We start from the raw sequence: 17853 nt of genomic DNA on the forward strand, positions 1-17853 counted from the left end.
GGTGTGGTGAAATACTGGAAGCTTTGCTTCCATGAAATAAGGGAGCCAATGTAGCGCTTCAGGATGCTACTTCTCCCCCCTTTCAGCTGTGTGCTCCTGCCCTCTGCCTCCACTGGTGGTGGCAGATCCCTCAGGGGACTGAACATGGAAACCAGAGCACCATGTTTTGCGCCATTTCACTGATGTAAATAAGGCTCAGCAGAGCCACTGCCAGCTGTCACAGCGGATGCAAGGAGGTAGGAGATGGAAATAGGACAGAAGATAAAGCCAATGTAATGAGGAAGAAAATGAGATCTGATTCCTTCTGTAATAGTGAGCTGTCACATCAATTTGTGTTTGAAAGAGCAAGACCTGATTTTTCCTGTTACTATTCCAAATATTTGGTACATATTAATGTAGCATTGAAAATGTGTTGTGGATGGAGCACTAAACTATTTTTGATCATCAATGCGAGCTGGTTGTGAACAGGTAGATTTAAATGCCAAAAAGGGAGATTTTGGTAGAGGCATGACAGAATGACAGACAAACCTGTGAACACCAGGAAAGGTAGTCAAAGGAAGTAGCCTCTGCTTTCAGTGGTTTTGCAGAACAGTTTATGCACACATCTATTTGCATTGAGTTGATTGTGATTTGGAGATTAGAAACATCAGATGCCCAATGAAGGTCCCTGCTACTTAATCCTGTGAATTACAGATGTGCAACATATTAGAAAGCAGCAAAATGTGAGAGTAATCTCCATTTGAAAGTGTCTTTGTGGATCTGTTGCAGTTTGGACTATAATCTCAGAATTGTTCTGTAGATTATTAACCTGAAATGGAACATGTCACATTCGTATCAGTAGCAGTGGAAATGTATTACTGAAAGTAGCCTTTAGAAATTACCATTTTGCCAAGTGCTATTAAACTATGAACTTAATTTAGCAAGATCCTTTTCCAGTTGCTTTTGTTAACCTCTGCTGTGGATGGTGTGTATAGATTTGCTTAACCTGGAGACCTTTACCTGCAAGTGCTCAGAGATGGTTGCCATGTTGTTACCTTGTACACCTGCAGCAAGGTAATACTATCATTCTGTAAGCAAGCCTCTGATTGTATTATTCCAGGGAGATAAATCACAGCAGGAAGATAGATGTGATCCCAGGAATACGTAATACCTTATTTCTGTAACTGTTAATCCATCCAAAAACCTTCTGTTTATTTTTAGACTTGTTTAGCTGAAAAGGGAGATCTTGACTATTCCCTCCAAGCTTCGTGTCATGTTCTCAATTGCACAAATCCCTGCAGCAAGCACACGGGCGCTGCAGGTACCTACGAGCGGCTGGTGGATCCCGGCTGCGGGAGGAAGGGGGGCGAGGGGCCGCGGCTGCGCACGGAGGATGCGCGGCCGCGGAGCCGCCGCACTGTCAGAGCAGCTGCGGGAGTGGGAGGTGAGTGCGGCGGGGCCCGGTCTGGTGCAGGGGGCTCCGAGCCGCTGCCCAGGGCGCCGGGGGAAGGGCGGGGGGTCGCGGTCCAGTTCTCCATGGGGGCAACACGGAGGTGCGGGGCGGTGGCGGCAGCGGCAGCCGAGCGGCAGCGCTGCGTGTGTGCACGTTAGCGGGGAATATTGTGCACAAAGCAGGCTTTTTCTCTCAGAAGAAGAAAGGCGCTCGCCGTATGTGCGGCTCTCTCCTGCAGAGGCGGGTGCAGCGATGGTGGATGGTGCGGGGGGCGGTGGAGCCTCGCACAGGCGTAGCAGGAAATATGTTCATCATGGGTTTTTTTCAGCCATTTTTGCCTCCAAGACGTTTCCAGGTGCCTTATGTGGGGCTGTTGGAGCAGTGGAACATATTTAAACGTCTGGCGTGGAGAAAGCAGACAGCTGGGTGTGTTTTAAGGAAGGCAAGGAGGACCTGAGGTTTTTGTTGTTGTTTATTCAAGGGATTGGAAGTGTTGCATTTGAAGTATTATTTGAAAGGGGAAAAAAGAGCTTTAAGAAACAAGCCTTCTGATTAAAATTCAGCCTCTAGAAGAGGAAAGTAAGTGGTGTGCTTTTTTTTTTCTTTCTTTCTTTTTTTTTTTTTTTCTTCCCCCCTCCCCTAATTCCTACACTGAGTAGCCATTTAGTGAAATGGATAAATGGATTCAGTGAAACAAATGAAGCCTATTTACTTCAGGTTGGGAAGATGATGCATATGAAGTAGGAAGCCTCTTGTCTTAAGGTAGTACTAAAATATAATCCAGGTTGTTCAGTAGTTTCTGGTGACTCATTTTTCAGGCAGTGCAAGAACAGAGCTTAGAAAACACAGTTCCCGGCTGAAGAATTTTTTGCTTTTAACCTAGAGCTTTATAAAACAACATAATAAACATAGAGGGGGTGGGGAAATGTTTTCTCATTAAATGGAACAGTGGGTCCATTTTGTTTGCAGTGACTGTTAATGAATGTTATGAGCAAATGCAATTCAGAAAACTGATTTCTGCAGTTTGCTACTTAACAATTTTTTTCAGAAGAGGAGAACATATCCACTATATTCCTGTTTCAACCCCTCAACCCAGTTTTCAACTGGCTAGATTTTAAGCTGCTCCTAGAAGCTGTAGTACTGAACTGTAGTGTGCAGTAGTAAGATCAGAAGTTATTTCTAGCATGCCCAATGGACTTTTTTCCCCACTGTCATTTATAATCAAATTCCTTTCTTTTTCGCAGGATAAAAGTGACTACCAGAATGACAACTTCCTTGCTTTATAACCTGATCTTTCTGCTGGCATTTGGATTGGCTTCAGCTTTCAGCCACAGCCCTAGGACCCCTGACAGGGTTTCCGAAGCAGATATTCAAAGGCTCCTCCATGGGGTTATGGAGCAATTGGGCATTGCTAGACCCCGGGTAGAATATCCAGCGCACCAGGCTATGAATCTGGTTGGTCCACAGAGCATTGAAGGTAGCTAATTTCGACTTTGAGCTATGATGAATTTATTAGTATCCTTTCAAAGTAATTAATGCTTTGCATATAGATGCAGAATGCACTGAGCTTAAAATCATGGATTTCTTCACCAGGTTGTTGCCTGATCTTTGTTTTAAAATCATCATCTGTCTTTTACTTAATGTAATGATTTTGGCAGAAGTAGTACTGGGGTTTTTTAATGTACAGGCTTTGTAGTAAAAGATCGTGTTTTAGATGTGTCTGGTCTCTAGTACCTCTAAACAACAGGTTTACTGAATTCTTTCCCAGTAGTGCACGTATCACATATACATTTCACATGAAACAGATGTGACCTGTAGTACCCAAATCTCATGGATTTTTAAAAACATTTGCAGACCAGAAGAGATCAAATGTTTGTGGTGTGAGAGGTAAATGGAGAAATCTTACATGAGGGGTTCTCCCTATGTGCTGCAGAACCCCATAGGACAGGGTTGATGCTGGGGCATGCAGGTTGCAGGTGGGGGGGTGCCAGGGCTCCAGCTGCAGGACTGGAAAGGATGGGGAGCCCCCCCTCCCTGTCCCCCAAGTACCCCCTCAACACTAGTGCCGTGGTGAATGCTCTTGGCTCAGGTCCATTTTTTTGGCCAGTATGAGTAAATTTTCCTTGGAATCAGTCTTTTATAGCTATGCAAACCATCTGAAATATCTGGCTCAAATGTTAGGGTGTTAGGATAATGTTGCAATTTATTGCTGTTTGAATTGTAATAAACTAGCTTTTATTTTGGGATTACAGCAAAATGTTGACAGTATGCAACTCCAAATATTGTAGTTCATGTGTGAGCCCCAAACCAGAGAAGAAACACTCAAGCCTTCTTTGGGAATTAAACCAATTTGATGCAGTGTAGCAAGTATTCACAGTTCATAAGTCTGTGCTGTTCATTTGTCCCTATTCAGATCTCCAGCCTATGTCAGCCACAGAGATACAGTTGCCATAATGGTGGCTGACGAAAGGATTAAAGCTGAAGAGGCATTTCTACCAGATAATTGAAGACCTAAATTTATATATTTTCTAAAGAATCTTTGATTGACATATGTTTTTCTGCAAACTTAAATGACTGAGATTAGACTAAAGGATCAAAATTTGGCCTGTGCCCTTTTTTCCTCTTCTATGAGTGTTTGTATGTGTATCAATTGGGACAGACTGGTAGAAGAGAGTAATTTGATTCTTCATCTCCCTTTTGCCCAGACTTTTTCCTTTTTTTTTTTTTAATCTTAGGAAAAATAAGCAAGTCTGGATCTCTGACAATAATTTCATCTCAGCTCTTTGCCATTACTTTGTAATTACAAGGTTTGCCAAACCAGATTAATAATCTCTTATTTTAAGTATTGAAACTTTTTTGGTGCTTGTGAGACTTGAGTGACACTAGTTTTCCAGTGATCTATACAGTCTTCTGCAAAAGCAGGTTGGTCTGTTTTTTTTTTTTCCCTAGTTTTAAATAAAATTACCTTTTATGTATATAACAGAGTAAAACCAAAAGGCGATAAATCCAGTTTATTTATAATATTTAACATTTCCATCTTGATCAGATGAGCCTGACTCATTTTTCAAGTCTAGCATGGATGTTTAACAGCCTACTGAGAAATTTCTGCAAAAGCAAAAAAGCCTTGTGAGGTGAACAATATCAATCAGTGTAGAAAGAGACATGCAAACCAGACCTTCATATCAAACGTTGCTTTTCATAGTGTTTTCGTATGTTTTTCAGATAGTAATCACTCTTTTGCTTTCTTGTGGTAATGTGTCTATAGATAGATCTCTCTTTTAAGTGTCTGATTAGAAACTTCAACTTAAGAAAGTGTTCTGAAAGCATTGGTTCCAGTTACAAGATTAACATGTTTTTTGTCATTCTACACATTATTTTCTCGTACTGCCTTTTTTTTTTTTAAGTACATATAATTCAGTAATTTTTCGCAATGAGTTTATCTTTAAATACAGAACATGAACTACAGGATAACTAATCCAACAAAACTTGCATTTCATTCTGTACCAGCGACTTTTAACTATTACCTTGTAAAAGATTTCAGAATTTAATATACCAGTTACTAATCAGTTAACAGTGCTCTGTTTCATCCTCTTTGAATATTTATTTTTCTGTAATTTGAGATAAAACCTGTGCAACGCGTGTGACTTTCTGTTAGGTGTCTGCTTCGGAAACAGAACTGCTAAAATGGCCTGGTAGGGTATTTATTCAAAGCAGTCTAGTTCTGTAAGAGATTCCATATATAATGCTTCCACATGCAGTATCTGCCTGAAAAACTGCAGTTTTAGCATTTTATCCACAGTCTGCCCACTACTGGGTTATTGCCAGGGGACTGACATTCCTGACATCCCAGTGGCTCCAGTCAGCCAATGTTTTCTGAACAAAACAGAACAGGAACTGGATTCAGGCAAGGACCTTGTCCTCTGTCAGGGAGTGAGGACAGGAAGCATTTGAACAAGGGCTCCATCAGGCATTGACCTGCTGTGGGCAGACAAAGTGTAATACTCAATATAGTAAAAAGATTGTGACCTTTCTGAACTGAGTTTTCTTCGGTTTGGTTGTGGGACAGGCTGGATGTTACACATATATTTCTGATGTTGGTCATCTCTTACAGCTTGCTTGTGTCTCAGGTACTTCTTGACCAATGTGCAAGGAGGTAAACTGAGCAGTGCAAGGAACAGTGTCATGGGTTGTAATGCTTAAGCAAAACCCCTGTGCCTGTAGTACAGGTGTCAGCTGATGAGTATTGAGGAGGATGGAAAGAGGACTTGTGATTGATGTTCCCAGTGGTATCTGTATAAACAGTAAGTAATTTATGGTTGAGGTACAGAAAAAATAACTGCATTTGGTTTTAGAGTGCATCAGTACGAGGTTTCAGATTTTGAAGGATTCACCTATGAGTTTTCCGCAACATAGTTACTCTGTAGTCCCTGGCTAATAATTCTGTGTGGAAATGCTTAAAAAAGCTACAATATAATAGAAGGGAAAACTAAGGGGGAAGGGAAGAAGGAGGTTTAACAATAGTTGGAATATGTCACAGAAAAATAGGGTTTTCATCCTAAATGCCATAATGGCAAAGTGGTAATTCACTAACTACTCTCCTGAGGTGCTGTCTTCAATGGGTAATTTTTGCCTTAAAGAAATGTAAGGTAGAATTAGGTATGAAACTCTTATTATTTATGAGAAATTCTGAGCTGCCAGGAGTGTTGACTTCCAGCCATTTTTCAGACTGTAGGTTGCAGTGACCAACACAGACATTTTAAAACCTGGTTCATCCCATCCCAGCATCCTCATCATCAACCTGCTGCTATGGAGTGCATCTGTCTCTCATTTTCACCAGGTATTGCATCTCAGCATAAAAAACTTTTATCAGTCGGAGCTTAATAAATTTAGTGTGTTCCTACATAAAATTGTTTTACTTGCCAGATATTTTTGTCAAAAATTACCCCAGTAGTGCAGACCTGCAGCAGTGTTGGCAGCTGAGGATGCTGTCAGCTTCAGTTGAACTGGGATTCCAGAAGTACCACTAATTTTCAGAAGGCCAGGATTTTACCCTTTATATGTGTGCACTTGCAGGCAAGGTGCTATCAGTAAAAATTAATTTCTGTGGCTTTGGAATTTGGAAACAAATTTAGGCTGCCATAATACCGATTGCTTTATACTAGCAGCCTGATTGTTATGAAATGTTTGCAAATTTGAGTGATTAATAGAATAACCTTCTCCAGCTGAATAAGATCTTAGTAATTTTATATGTAACAAAAATACTATTACTGTTAGCTCATAAGCAGTTTTCCTAATTATGCCCACTTTCCATCTCAACTATCTACATTTTTTCCAGTATTAATCATCATAGTTTGACTTTAAAATGCTAAAAAACAGAGGGTGGATGTGTTGCAAGGAACTATACATGGTCTTCCCCCCCAGTCTAAAAAAAGCTTAGGACCACCTTGGCTGTAGTTAAGTCACAAACTTGGTCTGTACCAAAGATGACTAAAAGATGGGCACTTTCCAGAAAATACATTTAGCAGCATGTGTTTTCTCTCCTAAGTGACCATATAGTTTTCTTGTTGATGGATAGGGGAAAAAAAAATGAGTACAGCTTGTTAATTGGAAGAAATTACTGCCTTATGTTGAAATCCATAAATGCATGGGTTTAGTTGTTTGTTTGTTTGTTTTCTTCTCCTTCCCTTTGCATTTGCCAATTTACCTGTTCAATCAGGCCAAACTGCTAAAATAGGAGTAGAGTCTAGAAAATGCCTGACAAAGAGTTTCACCTACTAAGAAATAACTGTGCAGTTCAAGCTGTGTGTAAGCCAAGGAGAGCTTGCAGGTCCAGAGGCCTGTGATGCGGTGGTGCTTCTCTCTGTGATAGCATGAGCCAGCTGGGGAGGGTGGCTTCTCCCCACCAAGCCCCCAGGGAGGTGGGGAAGCAGCGTTAACTCCCCTCCTTTCCTAGGGCTCTGTTAGCTCAGTGGAAGCGGTTCATAGGATAAATACGTCACAAAAATGGGAGTTTACTGGCTGATGCACTGTGCTTGTGTACCCCAGATGGTGCGTATCGTGTCAGTGCGGCAGAAGCCAAGCAGGTCCCACGTGACGAGTATCAAGCAAAGATGTTTTTGACATCTGAGGTGGTATCTTAGAAGCAGCTGTTTTTTGCTGAGCAGATTTTCTTTCTGCTCCCACCCCTATTTCTAAGAGTAATAAAGCCATATTAGCTACTTTAATTTCTCTAATAATATTTGGTCTTCTTGCTAATTCATCTTCTCAGAAAGCTACCTTAGAGTCATTTAGCAGTCTATATAAAAAGAGAAAAAAACATAGAAAAGCAAAATAGGAATTTTTAATGAGTAGCTGTGTTTCTCTAGTTGCTGTTTATCACTAAAATACTGTACAATACCACTGGACTATATTCAGTTTTTCTATAGACAAGAGGGGGCTGTATCTGTGTTACTAAAGGACAAAGAATCAAATAAAGAAATGCCTTCAACATTTCAAAAACACAGAAGTAATTTTTTTCTGCCTGGAAGGGAGTTCATGAAGTAAGAGACCACCTGTGTTGGTTTTGTTTTTGTTTTTTTTTTTTTTCCTTGCATGCTTATAAGTTTGTGACAATATTTAAGGGGTTTTTTTTGAGGGAGGGGAAGGCAATATGTGTATAATGCAAATTTTAGGGCTAATATACCGTGCATAGGAGAACAGTAAAATCAGTTAAACACATGGGGGCACCAGTAGCTCAGCTCGGGTGGTTTATAGCACTTAACTTCTTAATGGGAAATGCAAAGTCCTATTTTCATTTGCATTTTCATTGCTTCCTGTACAATTCAATAGAACAGACAGCCTCATGGGTGGTTTGTTTGTGTTTGATTTGATTGGGGTTTTTTTTATTTCTCAAAAACACTTAAAATGAGAAAAGGTGCTGGCACGACAGCCCAGAGATTCTGAAGTTTTCAATCAGTCTGCAAAAAAGGCATAATTCTGTCAGCCTCAGTGATAACATTAAATGATATCTCTTAAATCCTGATTGCTTGTAGGAATAAGAAAATATGATGCCTCTTTGAGAAGATTTTTACTCTCCTGCAGAGACTGCTTGTAGCTACTGAGAAAAGGCTGGGGTTTATCTGATTAGTTTGAAAGAAAATAAATACCTGTTTCTTGTTTTAGATAGTAGTTACTGTTTGCCTGATTGAGATGATAAAACTCAAAGGAGTCTGGAACATTATGCCAATATTTCTACTAACAACTGGTAGTTAATGACTTGTCAGCACAGACTCTGTACAAATAGCACTTTGCATGAAATCTACTGTCTGCAAAATTATGCAGATTACTCATGCATGCTAGCAGTATCTATTTTGTTTACATTTTCCTAATAAGAAAACTATGACAGACAGTGCTGGATTACATTGCTTTCTAGCCTGTAAAATACCTTAAAGACTGCTACTTGTTTCTGACAAATGCAGTAAAATCATCGTATTATAAAGCTGGAAAAGTTGTTTTGCGTGTGAATGCACTCGGTGAAACCAGTGCAGGAATCACCTTTGCACTTGTGGGCTTTTGGGCTAGTGTGTGCTATGCTTATATCCAAATATATTTGGACTTTCTTGGGTGACTAGAAGCAATAACCATTGACACATGGGTGTGTGATATCTGGGGGTCAGCAACCATGGCGATGTGTTGGCTTAATCCTCTTCGCTCTGGTTTGCGGCCTCTGTGCCAGCAGCCGGGGTCACTGTGCTGGAGGCCCTGGGCTGGCAGCAGGGCTGGGACAGAGCTCTGTAGTGTCAGTTTAGTGCAATGAGACCACACAATCATTTGGGATGTGCATTATTTTATCTGTTCTATAGAGAAAGTCCTGCTGCAGTTCAGACAAAGTTACGCTCACATTGGGACTTCTTTTGCAGAAGCACACGTGAATTTAGTTGAATGCTTCATTATAGGCCTGACATTTAACAAACAAAATCAAACCCCATCATTACTCTACTCGTCTCTGCTTTCAGGTGTGGGGGTTTTTTTTAATTTTGGTTTGGTTTTTGTTGTTTGTTGTGGTGGTTTTTTGTTTTTGTTTTTTGCAAATTACTGAAATAACTCAGGAAATGTTATTTCAAAATTTAATATGGACATCTCAAATTTTTAACATAAAATGAAAATGGTAAAACTACAATTTTTTTATACATGAAGATAGTAAATATCTGGATTTGTATAGATCTGACTAAAAATACCTATTGTTTTCTTTGTACTTTATTCTCTGAATTGTGATGTCAAATGTAACCAGAATTTGAGTATCAGGCAGTGGTGCATGTCATAAGAGAGGCAGTTTAGAATGCCAGTTCCTGAATTTAAATGCTAATGACAGTGCCAAATGACAGCTGTGGCTTACAATGGATTTTCTTTATCTGAGTAAATGATATGGCACAACTCTTTGAAGAAATTGCATGTAGAATGATTATACCTGTAACTCCACAAACAGGAAACTAATGAGGTGATACGACTTTGTTTTTTTATTAAAGACAAGTGTTTGGAAACTTGTCCCATAATATCCTTGCTTCTATATGAATTTATAAGCCATGGCAAACCATGAATAATAAGAAAGCAAAATTGGTGTTTGTATTGCTCTGTGGAGGTAGTGTCTCGTTACCTCAATGTGACAAGTTTCCTTCTTGATGGGCAAGGGAAGGCTGGGGCTGTTACCACTGTGGAATCTGCCACTTCTGAATTTGGGGAACTGTCCTTCCCGGATGCCCACGTGCTGCAGGAGGTGCAATGGCCCTTCTCTTGTCTCCCTGGTATGTCTGGGGAGAGGCAGGGAAAATTCTCAAAACTAGGGTGCTCCTCAGAGAAGTCAGTCAGTGGGGAACACAGGAAGAAAAGTGTATTAATTGCTGCTTTTCTCCAGATCTTTGTTATCTGCATGTGTGTCTAACTAAGGGACCCATTTATATTTTGAGGCTTTGTTTCAAGAAAAGGTTCAAAGTGTGCGTAGCAGTCCTCTTCCCATGGCTGCAGAGGGAAGTGCAGGTTTCACATCCCTCTTCTGAGGAACCCTAACTACTGTTATGTGGTATAGGCTACTGCTGCTCTTCATAAAGTCATCTTTAAAAGGTGCCACTGAAGGAGAAAGCAGTTTTCTTCTGGGAAGAAAGGTGGTGGGTCTGTAGGGGTTTAGAATAAAGTAGATTCTCATGTACCTAAAGGTAATTAATCAACTAGAATGGGATTTGTAGCCACTTTTTTTTTTTTTTTTTTGGTACATGTTACTAGAGGGTAATAATCCAATAAGAGAGGAAATAAACTTGAGGAGAAGGAATGTGATAGCTTCTGTATTGTCTGATGTGTTATATTACTTCTGTTTTCTAGTGTTGGTAGATGGTATTTAGAAATTTAATGTGAAACTGAAATTTTATCCAGCAATGGAAGTATTTAAAAATCTGCCAGTGAAGATCGCAAAGCTCTTGTTTTCAAAGAATTTTTTCCGTGCTTGTCTTTCACATGCATGAAATAAATCCTTAGTCACATCAGTTAGGATTGATACCTTTTTGTAATTGTTCTCGGAGTCATGTGCATTTCCCTTGCTCCCATCTGAATTTTAAATTAACTTGCAGTAAGAAAAGCTTTTTAAATTTATTTGGTTCTGAACATAATGAAAAGGTGTTTTAGAAGCCTAGGTGAAGAAGAGATTCTTGCTTTTCTTGATGGTGGTGTCATGTGCAGGAGATAGATAGGATCTCTGGCTCTCTCTGGAGGTTTCCAGAGTTTTCCTCTGCACTTCATGTCATGTGTGCTTTCAGCAGTGCTCTCACAGCTGCTGCAGGCATGAATGAGGAAGATGAACTTTCTCAGCACTGAACAGGAGAGAGGAAAATGCTGGTTTCTCCCTTTTGGATGCTCTAGTACAACAGGTTAGCTGGCCCGAGTCCCTCTTGTAGCACCAAAGAGCAGCAGTGGGCCAGATCTTACCTGGCAGGGCTCTTCATCTCACTTCTCTCCTGCTCCTCATCATGTGCCAATGCTTTTATTCAAGTGCAAAAGAAACCTCCTCCTGACTCAGGCCATGTTGGCAGAAGTTTTGAATAGAAATGAGTCTACTTTTGGAGCTGTCAGGTTGTACCACCTCACCAAACCAGAGACTTGGGATTTCTGTAACCCCACACTGGTGTTCACTGTGAGGTTATTTGGGGGAGTTAGAAAACCTACCCTGGTGGCAGCTGTCACACAGGCATGTGAAGCTTTTAAACGTTTCTGTTGAAGAACCAGCTGGGACCTCGAATTCCATGAAAAATGGAATTGAATTAATATGGATGGGAAAATGAACAGGAAAACTGAAGTTCAGTGGAGCAATAGACAAAAAACATGGTCCCATTCTGGGCAATTCTGGTGCCTCCATGCTTCACATTACAGGAGCAAAGGAAGTATCTTTCTATCAGTGTTGACAGTGATGGAGCATCTGGGCTTCTTGTGCAGCTGATGTAAATGCCAGTGGAAAAAAGTGCTCTGATCTTTCATTGGCATATTTACATTTATAGGATTGAAATAGCATCCTGTCCCTCATGGGATTAAGTAGGGCACCAGCTTCCTTTTGTTTCCCCATTTCACAGAGCCGTGCGCTGTGCACATGGCTGTCAGCAAGGTGGTGGTGTGTCCCCTCGCTCTGCTGATCTGCGGTAGCTAGGAGCCAGCGTGGCAGGGGGGACTGTCGCTGCATGCTGCAGGTTGCACCGTGTTTATACAAAGGGTGAGCTCATCCACACCATACAGCGCAAAAGCTTTCTGTTCAGACCAAAGGGCAAATTAATATAGTCCATTAGAGGACTGTTCAACCAAGGGAAGCATCAGAGATTGCTTTTGCGCTCTGTCAGCAAGTCAGCTACTGGATTTTTTTTGTGTGTGCACAATTTGAATAATGAATAATAACAGCATATAAGCTACTGCTATAAATTTATTGTGAGACGGGCATGAGGATTACTGTGGTCCTAACCATTTCACAATAAAAACATTTCGTATCTTAAATGTTTATACTGTTTGTAATTAAAATATGGGCTAAAATGGAATTATTTCTTGAAGGGCAGGGTCAGTAATTGTGTGATATGTGTACTCAGGCCTTTAGAAAACATATCGAAATTAATCTGTCCCTCTGCAAAGAAAAATAAAATTAATCTTTATAGTTTTAAGAAACTTTGTGTCATTAAGGAGAAGACAAGCTGACTCTGGAATCTGGGATGCTTGAATATGTGTAGTTGTAGTTTTCTTGGGTTTCCTGAGACAACGCTCTTCAATGGTTGAGGAATTCAGCTAGGTTTGCATTTTTCTGTTCTTGGTTCTACTGTGCTCTTTCTCCTTCTCTGTTCTTTTATTTAGCAGCTTCTGTGGAATAGAGAGAATGTGATAATTTATTTTTTATAATTTTTTTTCACTGCCTCTCATTTCCTGATCTCAATAAATCTCATCAACTAGGATAAGACTCTCTAGGATGAAGCTAGCTGAAGGCACACAGAGGAAATGGCTTTGGGACTGTAAAGCTTTTAGTGATGTTATAAAGCGTAAGGAAAATGAAAATGCATTTTTTGCATTCAGGATTTTTTTGAGCAGTTTGAATTAATCAGGTTACATCATGGGTAGTCTTGCAGATAATAAAGGGAAGGAAAAAGGAAGCTAGCAGATGGTGTCCAGTTTTAAGATACAAAAGCAACAGAAAGCATTCTGCCAAACTTGCCTTTGATTAGAGATGAGACATTGCTTTTGAATGTGGCAATGACACAGCAAAGATAGATATGGCAAGATGACTGGGGAGGGAAGTGCAGTGTAGTATGGAAAACTGTCACAGTGAAAGGAAAAAGAGCTACTTCTGTATCAGAGAGGACACACCGGAAAAAAATTTTGAAGATTTTTACTAGTGATAAGAACTAAAAGTCTAGATTAACAGAAGCTTTTGCAATGTAGCAAAGATGTTATTGCATCTCTGATTAATATCTATTTACTCCTTCAGGAATCTTACACAAATGGGATAAGGTATACTGGGCTTCCCTTGCAGCTCATATTTGCTTGGAGGTTGTACAGCTCAAGATGGTAAGAGGTGCAGTTCTTACTCAGGGGGAGGAATCCTCTCTGCATCTGGGAAGGGCTTGGATGTTTTAAGAATCTGCTTCATGATGTTTAAGAGCAAAATAATGAAAACTAAGGCATCTAGCATGACTCTTTAAGTAGAGGGCTCTAGTTTGGGATCTCGGATTTATTTACAACAAATCCTCATGATCCATTCTAATTTGTATCTCCTCGCTAAGATTGGCCAAACCACCTCTTCTCTGAATTTGGAACTGGGGTAACCCTATCTACGCTGTGACATGGGAAACTGTTCCAATACAGGCAGATTTGTCCCTTTATATGCCTTTAAATGTTCTGCAATAATTTTACACTTCTTAAAATGCATTCTCACTGATTTTCCTAAAATTACTCTTCTGAGGGGCAGCACTGCCTGTTTGTATTTGATGTGGAGCATTTCTTCTGAGAGTAGATTGGTTTCAGTTGTGCTTTGCACTAGCAACAGATAGGTAGCAGCACCTAGAACTTTGGTGGACTAACAGCATTTCCATTGGATGTGTTTGATCAGGGGAATATTGAGTACTCTCAGGAAACTACTTGTTCTTTGTATTTTCTGTTGTTGTTGTGTTATCCTCCCACCCATAGAGACAGTATTTGCTTACAAAGAAAACAACTAAAATGTGTGCACTTGAAATTTTTAGTAATTCCAAGTATCTCTAATTTAGATTATACCAGCAGTTGGTGACATGATTAAAGGCTTTTCCAGAATTATAGGACAGGGGAGAGACACATTGTTCCATTTTTGTTTTCTAACCTGCAACAGTCCAGGACCAGTACCAGAAGATGCATATCTTCATACGTATATGCATATATTTTAAATGAAATCCAAAGCTTACTTATGACAATACTGGCCTCAATCCAAAAGACCTAAATTTCTAGTTTATCCTGTAGGGATGTAAAATAACTACATGCTCACAGAGAAATCCTGTACATCAGAGGGAGACGAGTGTTTTGGTGGGATTTTTGCTAGTGTGTGGCACACAGAAGCCTGTTCATGCAAGAAGTAAGGAGAGATGGGAACACCAGACTTATCTAGCCCATCTTTTCTCAGTACAAGGATGTTCTCTGTACTATTCTGGATCTTTGCTAGCCCAGGTTCAAATAATTTAACAATGGTGTCTCTCTTGTGCTTCCCTTGGATAAGAAATTAAGAAAAGTTCCTTCATATTGAGTAGTCTTTTATTTCAGTCTCTGCCTCAGGATTCAAGAGATGCATCCTGTGCTATTTTTGTAGTTGACTGTATATATTTGTATCACAGTGTTTTGCCTTAGTAGCTGTAGTGTATTTAATTCTAATGTTTCTTCAAATCAGTAACATTAAAATACAAAAACTAATGCAGCTTGTGAATTACTCTACATAATACCTCCATTTGGTATATTCATAGCATTTCATCTTTATTATTGCAGTCTTTACTGAGTGCACTATTTGTCAGAATTTATAAGGAATGACCTTTGCTAATGCTATTAAATCACTCAAGTGTGCTAAATTATGGCACCAGAGCAGGTGCTATTGTCTCCAGCTCTTTTGGAAAGAAAGGAAAAACCTTTAAATGATCCTGGACACTTATACTTACAGGAAACAATCCTTTACATTAATATAAAAAGATTGTTTTCTACTCAGTCAAGGGAATTCTTGGCAGTCGGTTTAAACTTACGTGTATATATAGCACACTGGAGCCTGCTAAGTACCTCTGTTTTCTTTATGGATGGAGCTTTGGTGCCAAGAGGTCTGCACCACATGCAAGCGTAGATGTGCTTCCATCTGATGGATTGTCCCATAGTGAACCAGTGTATACAGGATGTTCAAACACTTATTGATTATGTGGTTCTGTAGTTTACAGCAGAATCATAACCTGATGCTTTTAAGTACATATATGCAATCAATCTTCATGTGAAGGAGCTCAGTACAAAATATCTTACTATATACCTCAGACATTAGATTAAATGACATTAGATTAAATGTGTTACACATTTTTTAACCTCATTACCATTGCATTGTCATGAATCTGTACAGATCTGAGAAGCCTCAGCTTTGAGTTGACTATGGACTGTAAATATATAATAAAGTTCATTGTGTGATAATGCTATTCTGGTTTTGGTACTGGGTCTTGTGGTCAGCTACAAGGGAAAACCCTGTATAACAGAGATGCAGATTTTTAATAGGGCCACTTTTATGTTCGTTACATATCTATAAAACTTTCCTTCAACATTGCATTACAGATTAAGAAGCTAGTACCTGATGGGGTAAATTAACATTTTGATTAGATTTTTAGTCCATCATGCAAATAAAATTGAAATATACGATTATAGACTAATTTGCTTCTGGTGCTATAATACCAGCTTCCAACTACTTCTTGGCAAAATATAGAAAATTTGACTCGACTGCCACTTCTAAATGTAGAAATGAATACAAAATTTGTCAAGTCTGCCTTATGTTAGCAATTTTTGAAGTGATGATATTAGCTTACGATGTCTAGCTGTATAAAAGATTATTTAGGCTGGTAATATTTATTTGTAAATTGGGACAGGAGTACTTGATTGATTCTTCTGGAGCAGCTTTCATGTTCAGAAGCTTTATTCCAATCTTTTGGATCTACGAAAATTACAGAAATTGAAAATAAGACCATTTGGTCATAATATGGGGATCACGCTATTTACCCAAAAAGTTGTGCCTGCATTCACTCTTTAACTCACATTTGCAATCATTCAAATTCCTTTTCCTCTCATTCATTGTTAATGGAATTTATATGTTGACTGTATGTTGTTATCCCTCATTATATAAGGTTTTAAAAAATGTTGCTCTGCTGTCACACAACCATCCCAGTACTTAATAACAATATTTGCTGTTGCTGCAGTGTGTGTGGTGGCTGTCTTATGGCAGCGAAAAAGAACATGCTTGAAACTAAGTTTTTATTTGTGTGAAATTCATAAGAACACTGTACCATGGTATTTAGAAAACTCCGCAAGCAATTGGGCTTTAGCCCGTAGATGCATTTGGCCAGTAATGTGTGCAGAAAAGATCTGGAGCAGATAAATATTTGGAAAGAGGCAAATGGAGAGAATGGCCTGAGCTTGGTTCCCAAACCTTTCGTGGAAGACCCTACTTGGCAAAGGCAAGGCGCCCAAGCCAAGATGTGTGGAAGAAGGCTGTAGTGCATCATTTCTGGGTGTGTTTGCCCACGAACAAGGAGCTTATCATAATTATAGAAGCTACTGCACCCTGCTGTTGTAACCCTGCAGTGATTCTGTTCTGAGTCCTGCAGGGCAATATGAAGTCTGCATCTAGAACTGATCCATTAAATAAAGGTGCCAAAGTCACTGAATGTGATGTTTCATATCATAATGATGACTGTATAGGTGTACATGCACAAGAATTCCCATCAACAATATGGACTCTTAATCACTTTTCACCATTACTGCAGGAAACTCACATTTGCATTGAAGAAATGGTTTGATTTAAAAATAATTTTGCTAGCTGTATAGAAACAAACTTGCTATAACACCTTGGGTCCCCTCATTTGACTTAATTTATTAACGTATTTCTAGGCTGTGCAAATAGTCTTATTTCTTTCTACAGTGTCATTAACTTTGTCTTCTTGCCATGATGCTATCTTGCCGTATCTTCAATTACTATTTGCCACAATGAACAGTATCAGTGACTGAAGATTGGGCAGTAAATGTATTAAGTTCCATTGCTGCCCTATGTTTCTTTTTACTTTCTTACCTTTAACCTACATAGTTAAGGAAAAAGCAACACTAAGATTAATAATAAGTGGCTGATTTTGTTTCCTAGTTTCATTTTTCGTTACCTAAGTTATCTGATTTAGGACACAGGTTTATGTTTCTAAAAAAGATGTTTGAAATCTAAACTTGGATCTGTCTTCATAACAATTATATATGTATTTTAAATCTAAGTCTGCATTACTTGAGGCAACTAAAGAACTTACAGTTTTAATTGTGTGAAAAGACAGTATGTGTAAATCATCTTTGCTAGGTGGTGCGCATGAGGGTCTCCAGCACTTGGGTCCTTATGGCAATATCCCAAACATTGTGGCTGAGCTGACAGGAGATAATGTACCAAAGGATTTCAGTGAAGATCAAGGATATCCTGACCCTCCAAATCCCTGCCCTATTGGAAAAACAGGTAACGCTGCTGTAGCCTTCGCACCGCTGTCTTCACTGTACGTCTTTCAGGCAATATGACATATGATCAGCAGTGGCTGTTTTCTTTTGTTCACTACTGCAGGAGCAGAACTGTTGAGTGATCAGGTGGTTTAGATGAGTGGTTTTTTTGTTTGTTTGTTTGTTTTTTAATGTGTGTGCCTTCTCTA

The 17853-nt window shown here is 39.5% G+C and overlaps 1 protein-coding gene across 4 annotated transcripts in view; it reads left to right on the forward strand.

The window, feature by feature from the left end:
* The first annotated feature begins 1243 nt into the window (after positions 1 to 1243).
* SCG5 (secretogranin V) overlaps positions 1244 to 17853 on the forward strand; it is a 29615-nt gene continuing 13005 nt past the window's right edge. The window contains exons 1-4 of one of the 4 annotated variants that reach the window (XM_082058200.1): positions 1393 to 1423; positions 1914 to 2011; positions 2677 to 2909; positions 17517 to 17666. In XM_082058200.1, coding sequence (XP_081914326.1) covers positions 2696 to 2909; positions 17517 to 17666 — 364 coding nt within the window. In that variant the 5' untranslated portion in view covers positions 1393 to 1423; positions 1914 to 2011; positions 2677 to 2695. Of the gene's footprint in view, positions 1424 to 1745; positions 2012 to 2093; positions 2195 to 2676; positions 2910 to 17516; positions 17667 to 17853 lie in introns of those variants that run through there. The other 3 variants (XM_082058202.1, XM_082058199.1, XM_082058201.1) reach the window with 3 other exon arrangements.

This window comes from Streptopelia decaocto (assembly GCF_964273445.1).
Source record: "Streptopelia decaocto genome assembly, chromosome: 7".
Taxonomy (NCBI): domain Eukaryota; kingdom Metazoa; phylum Chordata; class Aves; order Columbiformes; family Columbidae; genus Streptopelia; species Streptopelia decaocto.